The sequence below is a fragment of the Choristoneura fumiferana genome, chromosome 12 (assembly GCF_025370935.1).
Source record: "Choristoneura fumiferana chromosome 12, NRCan_CFum_1, whole genome shotgun sequence".
Classification (NCBI taxonomy): domain Eukaryota; kingdom Metazoa; phylum Arthropoda; class Insecta; order Lepidoptera; family Tortricidae; genus Choristoneura; species Choristoneura fumiferana.
Window position 1 is genome coordinate 11,373,884 of NC_133483.1, and position 13,918 is coordinate 11,387,801.

The 13,918-nt window shown below is 34.6% G+C and overlaps 1 protein-coding gene across 1 annotated transcript; it reads right to left on the reverse strand.

The window, feature by feature from the left end:
• Nucleotides 1-4,828: 4,828 nt before the first annotated feature.
• Nucleotides 4,829-13,285, reverse strand: LOC141433336 (uncharacterized). The gene is made up of 4 exons (XM_074095327.1): nt 13,180-13,285; nt 9,177-9,469; nt 7,196-7,448; nt 4,829-5,946 (listed from the first exon to the last, which is right to left on the reverse strand). The coding sequence occupies exons 1-4, from the start codon at nt 13,189-13,191 to the stop codon at nt 5,848-5,850; spliced, it is 657 nt and encodes a 218-aa protein (XP_073951428.1). The 5' UTR covers nt 13,192-13,285; the 3' UTR covers nt 4,829-5,847.
• Between the last annotated feature and the right edge of the window lie 633 nt (nt 13,286-13,918).

Below are 13,918 nucleotides of genomic sequence, written 5' to 3' on the forward strand. Positions count from 1 at the left end.
CAGTGTGAAAAAAACCGACATGATATATATTCAAAGTCAAAGTCAAAATATATTTATTCAATTTAGGCTATAACAAGCACTTATGGATGTCAAAAAAAAAACTACCACCGGTTCGGAAAAACCTCTGTTGAGAAGAATCCGGCAAGAAACTCAACGAGGTATATTTTTTTAAACAGATTTACAATATTATTAAATGATATGTATACATCACAAGTAGGTATTTAACACAACTTTATTTTTAACACAGTAGGTTCGCTATTTGAAGGGATCGCTAATGCGGATCGGAATTATTTCCAAATAACTTTATAATACGCCTTTGGTATTAATATCTTGTTTATATGTAATTTTGTATTGTGCTATGTTCGCCTATTTTGTTAAAGCGGCATTATTTTGTATTGTACTACTCGTTTAATACTTTACTAGTTTAACGCGACAACAAATTCGACTATTTAAGTTTCAGTACGTGTAATGAAAAACTTGCAGTGGAGTAGCGTCGTTGCAACTCTATTCCCATTAGGTTGCTTGAGTGACGATAAGTATAGCAAGGTTTGTGAACACTAATTGCTAGGTGGTGCATCTGATGATATAACTAACTGACGCTTTTCTTGTTCGTCCGGGTGCCTCAAGAAAATGTTCACTTCTCTTTACTATATATAAAACGAGACTTCTGGGGTTTAATTTTTTTATTACTGAAAATCATACCACTAAATATTGTTTTTAAATTCAATTTATTGAGCTTTGGTTTGTACTCAGAAAAAAAAGGGTTTTGAGATTTTACATTCTAGCATTCTAGACCTCATCCTGTATTTTGTTTCGCGTAAATACCATATTCTTTTAAGTTATTAATGTTTTTCATATTGATACGTGTGTATATATATCGTATATATAATTATCGGCTAATAAGATTTTCATCTCGCATAAATAAATAAATATTTTACCACGAAACTTTTGTTTATAGAATTAAATTTATGTAAATAACAAAACCTAGGTAGTAAGTCTAATGAAGGTAATCATTAAAATATGATTGAAAGTCAATAATAAGTGGGCATTCAGAAGTTTGTGGCCAACTATTTGCTACTTAAAATTAATTAGAAATGTTGACATAGGCACGAGCAAAATTTGTATGAAATCTTTCTTTCAACGTTCCCTGTTTTAGTCGTTTCAGTTGTTGTGTTGTTGGTTGAAGTCTTCTTCTCTTTTAAAATATGGCTTTTCTGTCCTAATTAATAGGACAATTTCGCCAGTGTCAAAGTAAACTCTCTTTGAGAGGGACGTTGTACGGTGGTTGTAGTTTCTGCAACTTGATAGTAAAATTCCAGAAACCACGTGGACACAACTTGCGCATTAAAAAATGTCAGACTCGAGAGCAATATAGAATTTTGTGATCACTGTTCACTGTTAAGGTTAATCGCCGCATAAAACACTATCAAAATTATACTTCAACTAGCCAAAGAAACAGAAATAGCAAAATTAGATATTGTCTACATCCGCCATGTTCGAATGCTACAAATCGAATCCGTTGGTTGAAGTCATTGCAGGAGTGTGATTCTCGTCCACGGATTTACTGCTATTACATGGCTTATTGGCAGATAATCGTAACTTAATGGATTTGTTCTTAGGCATTATAGCAAGACAGGTGTCTTAACCTTTGTCAATATCAACTTGAAATTAAGACCTGGGAATATTGAACCCCGTCAGCAGTGTGCCAATTAAATCCTGGCTAGTGTGATTAAGTAGGTAAATAGATTAGAATCCTGCACATGCATCGTTTCAGAACAGATTGCAATGTTCATTCTTTCTCTGTGTTATAAGTTTCCAGGTGGTCACACAGACTTCTATGTTCTATGTGCATAGGAAAAATTCGTGTCTAGATTCCTGTCCAGCGGTGGTGTAGGGGTATCCCTTGGAGTGGCAAGCGTCCGGGTCCCGGCACACCCTTGTTTGTCACGCGACCGGCTCCCGGCAGCCTGTCAAAAACCCTTGAGTGGCAAGCGACCGGCTCCCGGTCGTTGGCGGGTGTCGTATTTCACTAATAAATATAAACTGGTAGACCTATATCTCGCTTGCTTATTCATGCAGAATACGTTCATAAATATACAAGGATGGCATTTATTAACGGCCGCGAGCACGCAGCACGGATTGCTGAGGACCTGGGTTTGATTCCCAGCGCTGGTCTCTTTTTCTGGTTTTTCTGTGCATCCATGTCTCAGTTTGTCTTTTCGATATGGTTTCACGGGATACCCATAAAAGTAACAAATTTGGAGTTGAAATAAAAAATACAAAAAGACTCCAAAAAACCAATCATAATTCTATGTATATGTTTTCATGTTTATTTTATTCATGTGAGAATGTGGAAACACTTGCATTTATTCTGATTAGGAAGCAGATGAGGTGTGGAAAATTTAATCAAATTATTATTTTACCTTAAACGCATCTCCTTTAATTTACTGTTGCATCAACTAGCATGCGTTATAGTATGAGATACAGTATTAGAAATATATACCCTCATCTGTTATTCGGGCCCTTAAGTTTTAAGGCATTTGCAACCATGGTTGTGATATACTTGTAACCTAGAAATATCCTTGCTATTTAAAAAAACGCATGTTACAACCATGGGTACTAAGACTTTAGGCCCCAAGGCCCTGGATTTAGCCAGGCAACCTATTTTCAATTGATAAATGTACTTACTAACACGTACACTTTTTCATCATCAAATAACACATGAGAGTGTATATTTCTATTGCCGTATCTTAAACCGTTAGGACAAAGTTGCACAAATCGGTTGGAAGCTTTGAATCTCCAATAAAGAGCGGGGGTTAAGTTGTGAAACACTAGCGTCGTGGACACCGCTGACCCGGCCGATCCTGTTCTGCACATGGCATTTGATCATATTAATGAAATATCTGACAGCACGCTACTTAGAAACTTAATTTCAAGATTGATGTTGTCTGATTTTTCATTACATGATAATTAGTCAGATCCTAGTTTTAAGGCTTTGTGGTATTGTTTGCTAAATATTACAATCGTGACCATATTTTTAACACTCCAAGAAAAGGGGAAATTTTCAATTCGGTTGTTTTTTGTTACTTTTGTCAGGGCTCCGTTATTTATCATTATCAACTAATTAGAAAAATTGCTCTTGATGGAAAAGAAATAGATACTTCCAATTACATAGGTCACATTGTAGTTACGGCAGGATCTCATGGTGAAATCCTGAAGAATTGAAAAAACTGGACATATATTGCAGGGACACTAATAGTGGTTAACTTGGGTATATTTTGATGTAACCGATGCATTTTCTTTTGAAATTGATGATTTGTTTCTGTGATTGCGCATTAAAACATAGATATATGTATGTAATGAATGTAAAGATTTTAATCGATGCCTATTATTTATTATGATGATTATTGTATGTCATTTCACGTTCGTCGTGGCACCGACTCCTAAATTAGCAATAATTGTATATAATATAATTTTATTGTTCTAACAGATTAATTTTTCGCAAGGATATAAGATTGAGTAGAAGAAAAAGCTAGGTATGTGAGTACCTAAATGGAAGAAACTAGGTTCGGTAGTTATTTTTAACTTTTTAGTGTTTTTTTGTGGTTGGTTTTATTTTTTAGTTAAAAAAAATCTTTAATTTTTACTTTCGATTCCATTAAGCCCAAACACGGCTTAGTCATATTATTTTATAACAGAGTACTTAACCTTCCGGCTTCAGCATCTTATCAGTTCTAAAAAGAATCATTAACTCAAAGCTTCTTCTTATTCGCTTAAGAGCGTTTATACCTGCTGAGCTGGCAACGTTGCATTTTTCTTAGTTTTTCTCGATTATTCCATAAAAATTTAATGAAAATTAAAAGTTCAGTCTGTTAGAACTGTTTTTAATATATAAATTAATGTGTCTACTGCAATAATTATTCATGATAGAGTTTTATTTTCTATAAAAACCGTTAATTAAAATATGTTCGTTTTTAAAGAATATAAAAGATATTTTCTATAACAGATATTAATCAATACAGCAATGAATCTTTAAGTTAGTAACTAAAAATTGGGACCGGTCCAAGTCAGTGAGTTTTTTTTTATTCGACTGGATGGCAAACGAGCAAGTGGGTCTCCTGATGGTAAAAGATCACCACCGCCCATAAAAATCTGCAACACCAGGAGTATTGCAGATGCGTTGCCAACCTAGATGCCTAAGATGGGATATCTCAAGTGCCAGTAATTTCACCGGTTGTCTTACTCTCTACGCCGAAACACAAGCTCTGCAAGCACTGCTGGTTCACGGCAGGATTAGCGAGCAAGATGGTGATAGCAATTCGGGCGGACATGTTTATGTATAACTACATGAAAGTATAGTTTATTTAGATACTTTACTTAACCTTAATTATAAGGTGTTAGTTAATATGTAAACCTCTTGCTAAAAATAACATTATAGTTAACATAGCATATGTTATGTATAGTTAATTAATGTAATTAATTGTAAAATTGTTACGCCCCAACAGGGCATCATTTTTTATATTATATTTTTTTTGTAAAAGGTGTTGCAATAAATAATACTGAATACAAACAGAAAAACTACTAGGTATCACCATGATTGGACCCCTGAGGGCCTACTTCGAAATTCGAAAATCGAAGTTTGTATGGTACCGTCCCTCTCACTCTCGTATTAAATAGTATAAGTGTTAGAGGGACGGAACGCGACGATTTTCGAATTTCGGAGTAGCCCCGCTGTCGCGTCGCGACACAACGCAAAGTTGGGATGAGTTCAGAGCTTCTGTCTGTATGTCTTGTAAACTGTGTCAGGTCAAATCATCAGAAAAAAACATTTTATTTAAACATTTTATTAAAATATAAAAAATAATGAAAAATATTTACAAAAGTAAGACATTATATGTATAAATGAACTTATTATTCTATCACAATGTCTCATTGGCAGTGAACTTAGCTGACTAATGGGCGCTCGGTGACATCAAATGGATGTTGAAAAAATGTGTTATATTAACATAGTTAAACAGATTTTGACGTAAATTAGTTTTAGTCATGTTTCGTCAAAATCGGTTCACTAGTTTCATTCATTTAAATCTTTATTTATTGGCGTCCTTCTCCGAAAAACTATAGGTATCTGGGTTTGAACTGTATCTCCTTTCAACTAGTGTTATCTCAAAGAGAAGTTTTATTTACTATCTTATAACGTGTTAATTTATGTGTTTTTTGGGAAACTGCTAGAATAAACTCTTAGTTCAGAAATTAGGCACGATAACAACTGCTATTCACGTTTACCAAGCGCCCTCTTGGACTTCTCACAGAGACTTTTGTTCAGGTGGTTTGGTTCAAATCGTTCACTCAAATAGCTTGCATGAATGGCTACCACAAGGATAACAGTATATATTTTTTTCCAATGTTAGCTTTAGATTGTGATGGCTACATAATTTTGTGACAGCGTCCCATGCAAACTCTTTCAGCAGACAAACTGTATACTATGACGCAAGCGAACATTAAAGCAATTTTACACATTTTCTGACTTATTACTGCCTTCCGCACATTTACTACACTTGGTAAGAGTGTAAAATAGAGAATTTAGTCCTAAGAGGACTGTACTTGGCCTTTTTTTAGTTGGAGCTGGTTTTCGAGCGAAACCCACTATGACGTACGCCACGCACACTACATTCCTAATTTTTTTAACTACTTTCTTGTAATAAGCATGCCTAGCGTGCGCACTGGTCTATGCTCTTGGACAACATGGAACGATTAGTCCTTACGAAGATCCAAAAGTTTCCATTAACTATTATAAGGGTTCTTTTCTTTTTGTCCTGAGATGTTTGAATCTAACGATACACTAAGCTTCTACTGTTGGTAGTACTGGCCGTTGTAGTCGAGGGCAGCCCTGTCTTCTTGTCTTCTAGCAGCCTCAGGGTTGTTCTTCAGTTCAAGCGCATCGCGTTCCTGAAATAAAAAGTAAATAATATTTTACACTTTGAGTGACTCATTATGTATTTATTCGTCAATTTATTTATGATTGATATCGATCGAATTTGACTTTAACCCTTTTTCAGCCCCCGCTAATTTGGATACGCTACTACAAAGTAATACTCGTAGATTAATTTTTAACAACTTCAATTGATTTTGTACCATATTGGAAATTTTGCAAGGTCGAATAGTAACGTACATTTATATGTGGTCGCTATATACATACACTATGCCTGGAAAAGGGTTAAAATAAGTTAAATTATGAAAAAATTAAAAGCTATTTGTTAAACTTTTGGTCTGTAAAATGTAAACAAATTTCAACCTAGTAATTTCCGTGTCTTCAAAAATCAAAGAAGCGAGTAAACAAGTTTAATGCCGTACTAAGGAAAAAATTGGTATCGATTCTGACAAGAATAAGTGGTAGCAGTAATAGCTTCCTAAAGACAAAAGCGATTAGTAGGTAACGAGTGCTCCATAATGGTTAATTCAAATAATAATGCAGGTGGTAGGACCTTGTGCAAGGTCCGCCCGGATTGCTACCACCATCTTGCTCGCTAATCCTGCCGTGAAATAGCAGTGCTTGCATTGTTGTGTTTCGGCGTGGAGAGTAAGACAGCCGGTGAAATTACTGGCACTTGAGGTATCCCATCTTAGGCCTCTAGGTTGGCTACGCATCTGCAATCCCCCTGGTGTTGCAGGTGTCTATGGGCGGTGGTAATCTCTTACCATCAGGTGACCCACCTGCTCGTTTGCCATCCAGTCAAATAAAAAAAAAAAAAAAAAAAAATGTGATGTTACTCTGAAATAGCATCATTTGGTAACGTGTTTTCGTTGAAGCCGGCATTTTTTTTTTTCATAAAAAGTGATTATTTTAGTACCTTATTTATTCGTTTTGGCATTTTATGATAGAGGCCCGGAATATTTAGGTCTTGGGCGTATAAAGGGAAACCATCGTTAATATAGAATAACCGTTCCGGTATGTCGTCCAGTGTGTAAATAATACCTATTTCGTTCCAAAATGCTCTCTCTTGTTTATAATATTAATGTACACACACGTTCTTTTGGGCTTTCATTGATTTAAATAAGTATTTTTGAACTTCGCTGGAATAATGAACATAATAGCTTTTTGCCACTTAATGGCCTCTTATTATTGGATATTTTTGTCTGGATAAATCAAACAATCAATTTAATTATTTTTGCTGCATTAACTACGGTAAATACTAACCGCGTTAGCCTTAATTCCGGCGTAGATGAGATCCAACCCCTTCTGGATTTCTGCAGATACAGGAGGAGGGGTGGGGATGTGGTCGCCCTTCACTCTGAAGCCGAACTCGTCAGCAGTGTACTCGACTGTAATGATCTCTCCGTTGGGGGCAGTGTAGCTGTACGATCCTTGTTGCACGAGAGCGTTCTGGTCCTCTCCAACAGACTTGAGGTAGCCGGACTCTTCGGCTTGGATGTGGTTACCGGTCTCGTACCTGTAATATAAATTAGTTGATGTTAAATAACCTAATCATAAAATTTTAATTTTTAATACAAGCTTTTTTTGCTAGCTGTCCTTTTAAGGACTGTACTTGCATTGTCACCCAAACTACATTTGAATACCTGGCTGGACTTCCAGGATGTCACTATTAGATTATTTTATTGTCACGTGATTTAGATAAGTGTTCCAAATTTGAAGTCAATCTGACTACTAGAACTTGGTCAAATTTAACTTGCAAGATTTGAATAGGTACAGACAGACAGACAGACAACGGGACAGGTGAAACTAAATAAAAGCTTTTAAAAAGCGTAATAAACGCTTTATTATAAAATGGTGTGGTAAGAAACATTTCTGTTAGAAACGATAAAATAACGTAAAGTAACTTTAAACGAGTCAAGCCGAGCTGCCTACACTATGAACGTCTTGCTCAGTCTTAGTCATTGCAATAACTGTGTAAGCCCAAGCGTGCCAAATTTAGTACATAAGTGTAAGCTAATATCAAGCTTTCTTAACTGACATTATTTTTATATTTTTGTGATCAATATTTCAGTGGGTCTTACTTCCAGGCTTAAGTAAAATTAAAAATCTATGTATTTGTCGTCCTTAAGCCAGATATAAAGATTTTTCTTTAATCTTGGTTTTGAAAAATTAAATCGTTCACCCAGGGTTAATATTGGCAGTGACATGGATTTTGACACAACTTATTAACTCTGGTTTAACACTCAACGCGGATTTCAACAAGTCCACCTTATACGAAAAAGAAGTAAGTAACCTCCTTCATGAAAGGTACAAACCCTATCATAGCAATTCAATTCAATTCAATTTTAGAAAAAATATAGCTCCATCGAAAGTATCGATGATTCCGCCAATGTCGAGGTTGAAAAAGACACTATCGGTTGGCCGTTGTACGGTAGCTTCGGTGTTCAGTCTATCATAGCAAAATGTATGCTTTGTCTGCGTTTGACTAAAGCACAAAGTCAAAGTGACGGACGTTAACAAAACCTTAAGTTTAAAAAAAACTTAAGCTTAAGTTAAAAAAAGCTTAGTATGAAGTAAAAATAAAATATTTATTTTAAGCTCCACTTCCTTACAGAAAATAGTATGAAACTTATTTGAAAGAGTCATCTCCACATCTTCTTGTTAGTACCAAGAATTCATTTTGCAGACAGACTATTACATAATTTTACGGTCTTACCCGTCGATTTCTTTTAACTGATCAATAGAACTGATAACTTACAATGCTGTCTGAAACGTGACACCAAAATTAGTTTTTTTTTGACTTCAAATACTAAAGTAAGAGCTTTATGCGCTCTGAATAAATATTGTTCTTTGCCTATAGCCTGTTACAGGTAGAATTTAGTTAATATCATAGGTTTTGTCCATACCTATAGAGAAAATAATGCTACACCGGTTTTGCTATCAATTTAAAAAAGTTTAACACCGTTAGCAGCTCGTATGTCACTCAGAGAACAACTAATATAATTTAATATATAAAATTCTCGGGTCAAAAATGTTTGTGTTGTGACCAAACTCCGTAGAAACGGCTTGACCGATTTTAATGATTTTTTTTGTGTATCACTTTTAACCAATCCGACAGTTTATAAACTAACGTTGTTCAATTAACAATCATACAATGACACGTATGTATATATATTCTTTGTGTAGGTTAATCGATATTAATAGTGACATGATATACATATCTTTTATTTAATAAAGTACTTACGCAGTCTTGTAGCTCCCATCTGTTCCCTGTTCCTTGTCAAAACGAATGATAGGAATGTAGGTAGTGGTTTCCAACTGGACTTTGGGCCTGAAGTCATCAATCTGCTTGGCTTGTCTGTACTCCTGTTGTTGTTGTTGCTGTTGTTGTTGTCTATAGTCTTGTTGGGGCTGGTAGTTGTTGTAGTTCTGCTCAGCAGCTTGCTGGTCGTCCAACTGTTGTTGCTGTTCTGGCTTTGCAGGTGCTCTCCTCTGAGGGAGAGCTACCGCCAGAGTTGCTACAGCACAAAATGTGATCTGGAATTGAGAAATTATCAGTCGTGAGCAAAAATCAGGTAAAAGCAGATTCATTTTATACCTACATATAGTAAATGAAGTTTTAAATAAATTTATTATATCAAACGGAATAAAGAAAATATTACATTCAATAATAACGAAAAAGTAAATAAAAGGCCATATTTCTTTCATTTCTAGAAGAGACACGTTAAACTAGATGCCTTTTTTAAAATCTGACTGAATGTAATTAACTTTAATAAAATTATTATTGTAGTTAATTCAAGACAGAACATCAATATAATTATTTTCTAAATAAATTAAAAAAACACGTTTTCCATATTTCACCTATCCAAAATAAAATTCACGATTAAAAATAATAATATTATCTGAAAAATTTATTCTGTTTATTGCAAAAGATTCTATAGACGAAAATGTCACATCAATTCGACCTTCTTAACACATTTGGAATTTCACGACATCGAGCATCTCAAGCCGTACCTTGCTGCATTTCGTATACATTAGCAATGATACGATGATGTCAGACAAAGAGCTTAATCATATTCGTAATGTCGTAAGGCAAGATGGAACGATACAATAGGCTGCATCATTGTGAAACCGCCTCATTCGACACGCAGGTTGGGCGAAAGCGAGCTCCACCAGAACATGTATTGGCACTTTCAGGTCCACAACTACACCATTGTTTTCATTGAGATGTACTTAACTTTGGTTATGGTTTGTTAGCATCATTAAGTATCTCAGTTGTTGGTCAATTTTTGACGTTACATAACACGAGTAGTTTATTTCGTGGTTTGTTTGTTTGACCACCTACGAATATTATTTTTGAAACGTGTACTTTAAAACCATGTCAACTTCAAACTATATATATGTGGAAAAGACTACATGCTTTTGTTTTGATCGGTCACTTCCATCGATAATCAAAATGGACCTTACCATTTCTTCCAAATTACTCTAATAACTGTACGGTTATAAATATATTATTCAACATTGATTCATTTGTTTTTTTTAAATACCTAGCTCTAGCATAATTCGATTTAAATATAGGACGTGTGCCAACTACACGAACTAGTATTATTCATTATCATGCTTTTCCGACAGTTTCTAAGCCTTCTAACAGCTGAACCGGTGCGATACGATAAGTGCAATATAAAACCGAGTGCCAATATTATTGTAAAGTAAATTACTCTTATTATGTAAGACATCGTGCTCCCGGTGTACTAAAGCAGGTGAGCTAACTGCATTAGCATCAAATCAAACAATTATCGTGCAACCCCTGCCAATCTTTAGCCAGTTACGTTTACATAAATTACCGGTTGTTGCGTTATCCTCTTTTAAATGACTATTTTAAAAATAGATTAAAGTACTTGTTAATCTTCTTATGAACTGTTTTAGAGCTTTTATGGAGTTTAAAGCCACTGTTACATTATTTAATTGTTCGCCTATATCTCTTTTGTATAATGCGCGTCATTGATTCGATTCGGTACATGAGCACGCTCGCGCTCGCACATTTGTTAATTTTCAATCATTATGAAATCGTATTACGATTGAATAGGTATTATCGTATCAATCGATGTTTAAGTCGATTTATGTCAAATGTCAACTTTGCCTGATAACACTTGAATGACATTTGAATAAATAGGAAATAGCCAAACAGACGTAACGCAACCTTACACCTATGAGTCCAAATTATGACCCACAAAGACATTGTGCAACAAGTGAACTAAGAGTAAGATCGCTTGTATAACGAAAAGTCTATTAAAAATGAGGTTGCCTGTGTGAAAATAAATAGAAATTGGTCTTTGTCTAGCGTGTAGAATTATTTTTTAGGCAACAATAAAATCATTACTTTCATTTATGATTTTAATTGAATAAATTGTGATCAATTAACACAATTAATAAGAAAGTTACGTTCATATAACTAAATAATCTGTTTACGCGTTTTATATAAATATCGAAAGTAAATATTTGATGACACTCTTACTTTCAAGATTATTCGTTAAGCGTTTACGTGATAAACAAACAATGCAACGCACATTTACTTGACATTGAAGATCCCCACGTGGGTTTTATAATGCACGAACGAGTTATGCAGCCGGCAAGAAAACGATGTTGCGTTGCAATCGGTTGGGTCATTCCTTTAAACAGATGCACGGCTTCAAGGAATGGTTTATGGATACTGGTTTAAATTTCTTCGTGTTCTCCATACCTACCGTTACCAGTAGAGGGCCGCGAGTTCAAATTTGGGCGTATGAACGAAATTTAACTGAAATTGTGCCGTGAACTTTTGTCTTACAAAAGATTGTGCTGAAACACGCACTTTTTTGCGAAGATTTTAATGATATTTGTAGTTCTAGACTGATATTAAAATTAACAACTAAGCTCTTTCACTATCCGAAGAGACCATTACCCTGCGGTAATAAGACAATACTAATATTTATTTACGCAGGTCGATGGGTTGAATAACTTAATATTTCATAATGCACTAATAATAATAATAATTTATTATTTATATTTGAAATTGCAAAACTTTTATAAATTTTACTGAAACTTTGAAGTTTTTAGAGGCTTTCATTGATTGATTCACAATCAATCTTCCAAATGAAAATGTTTTTGTTGGAATATAAAACCATGCAAAGAAGTTTAAAATCACAGTAACAACAAAGTTAATTAACGCATAGGTACATGTATTAATTACATAATATGCTGCTCACTGATATTGAAGACTATTTCGTGACTTTATTAGATCTTCGTTTATTATTAGACACCCATACACATTATCGTCTTAGCAGTCTCAGAATCACTTTACATAAACCAAACAGAATACCTACTTTGCTCTATTGAATATTTAAACCGACCACATCGGGCTATTAAATAAACAATAATGGTGGCATGTATATGAAATTTTTCATTATGCCCAGTTTTATGAATAATATAACCATAAAATAGTCCTCGAATTAAGTATTGATCGAAAAAAAAACTTGAAATTTTCCGAGCGAAAATTTAACCTTCACAAATATTAATAATATATGTTATTTTATTTTTCTAAACGAAATACTCGGACAAAATGAATGCGTTGATTATGAATATGAGTTGCCTTGATTTTAAACTGAATAAGCTTGGTTTGCTCTGATGTTTATACAATAACATCGTTTAGTATCGCATATTAACATATCATGAGCAATAATGAGGTTGCAGTAGATTTTTTTAACGGCTGTACGGACACTTAAAAATTCAATGTGTATTGAAACGTTCACTAAGTATATCGTAATTAAAACGCATGCTGCGAGTGAATGTCAAAGTTCACAGCTGGCACGCCCACCGACCCTATTTGATCGCTTCTTGCAATACCGATCAAGGAAAATCCTTAGGCTCTCTTGCTATCGCAACATCTTCATTGAAGTTCATCTTCCATTTCGTTCCGAGACATTTACTAAGACCTTCAACTTTTAGACGAGATGGGTTAAGAGTTTCCTAATGATTGACAAAACTCAAATTTTAGTAACTTAAATATAAACCCTTCGTAGGTCATAAGACCTAAAAAATTGACAAATAATAAATAGAGGAATTTCAGATTTTCGAGTATTCAACTGTGGTTTCTACTCCAATCTATTACGAGATGAATTTTAAAATAAATATATAGGTAATTAGAAATCCAGGATGTCCGGAACTGTGATAAAAGGACTATGCGTCTTTCCTTAGCTTTCTAAACTTACCAGAAGCTTCATTGTTTTTGTGTGGGATGCGACCTACGGCGGAGACACGTGTAGTCTCGTGAACTATGTCAGAGTGGTAGTTGTGCGCTCACTTTTATACTACACCCCTGCCACTTACTCGCGCTCTGCTCTGAGCCATCACACTTTCATACTTAACTTACCACTGCTATATTGCAGCTACCGCCGATACCTCAATTTTTTGGCTGATTCAATACCGAGACCGTATTTAGGGCTTATTTAATATTATGATACGATATCTGGGACAATTTTATTGCTAGGTACTACTTTGAATTATTTTTCTTTAAAATGGAGATAATACGGGACCTTTCACTGGTTAAGATAAAACTGCGCTCTCTGTACTGCGTAAAATAAGTGATCTTAGTTTTTGTTTATTAACCGACTTCAAAAAAGGAGGAGGTTATCAATTCGGTTCAAATATTATGTTGAGAAGAAGACCTATTAAAGGGCTAGATCTGTAGATACAGTAGAAAGTTGTATTGAAAGTAAAAATTTTGGTTGCTTATAGTTTGGTTGCTTTAGTAGCTACTCGACATATTCACATAGAAATCGAACTTGATTTAATTTTAACTTTTGGCCAATTGCTATTGCTTTTTTTACCTACTTTTTTATCTCATCAGTTATCAAACTATTGGTCAGCCAATGTAATGCGTGGTCGTCTACGTACGACTTGTTACGTAAATAGTAGGCGTTATTTTCATTTTTCGGTGTAGCAGTAAAA

Coding starts and splice junctions, on each gene's coding strand:
- LOC141433336 (XM_074095327.1), bottom strand. Junction 7,449..9,176: donor GATGGGAGCTACAAGACTGC/GTAAGTACTTTA, acceptor TTTATATTACAG/GTACGAGACCGGTAACCACA. Junction 5,947..7,195: donor CCGGAATTAAGGCTAACGCG/GTTAGTATTTAC, acceptor TTTTTATTTCAG/GAACGCGATGCGCTTGAACT.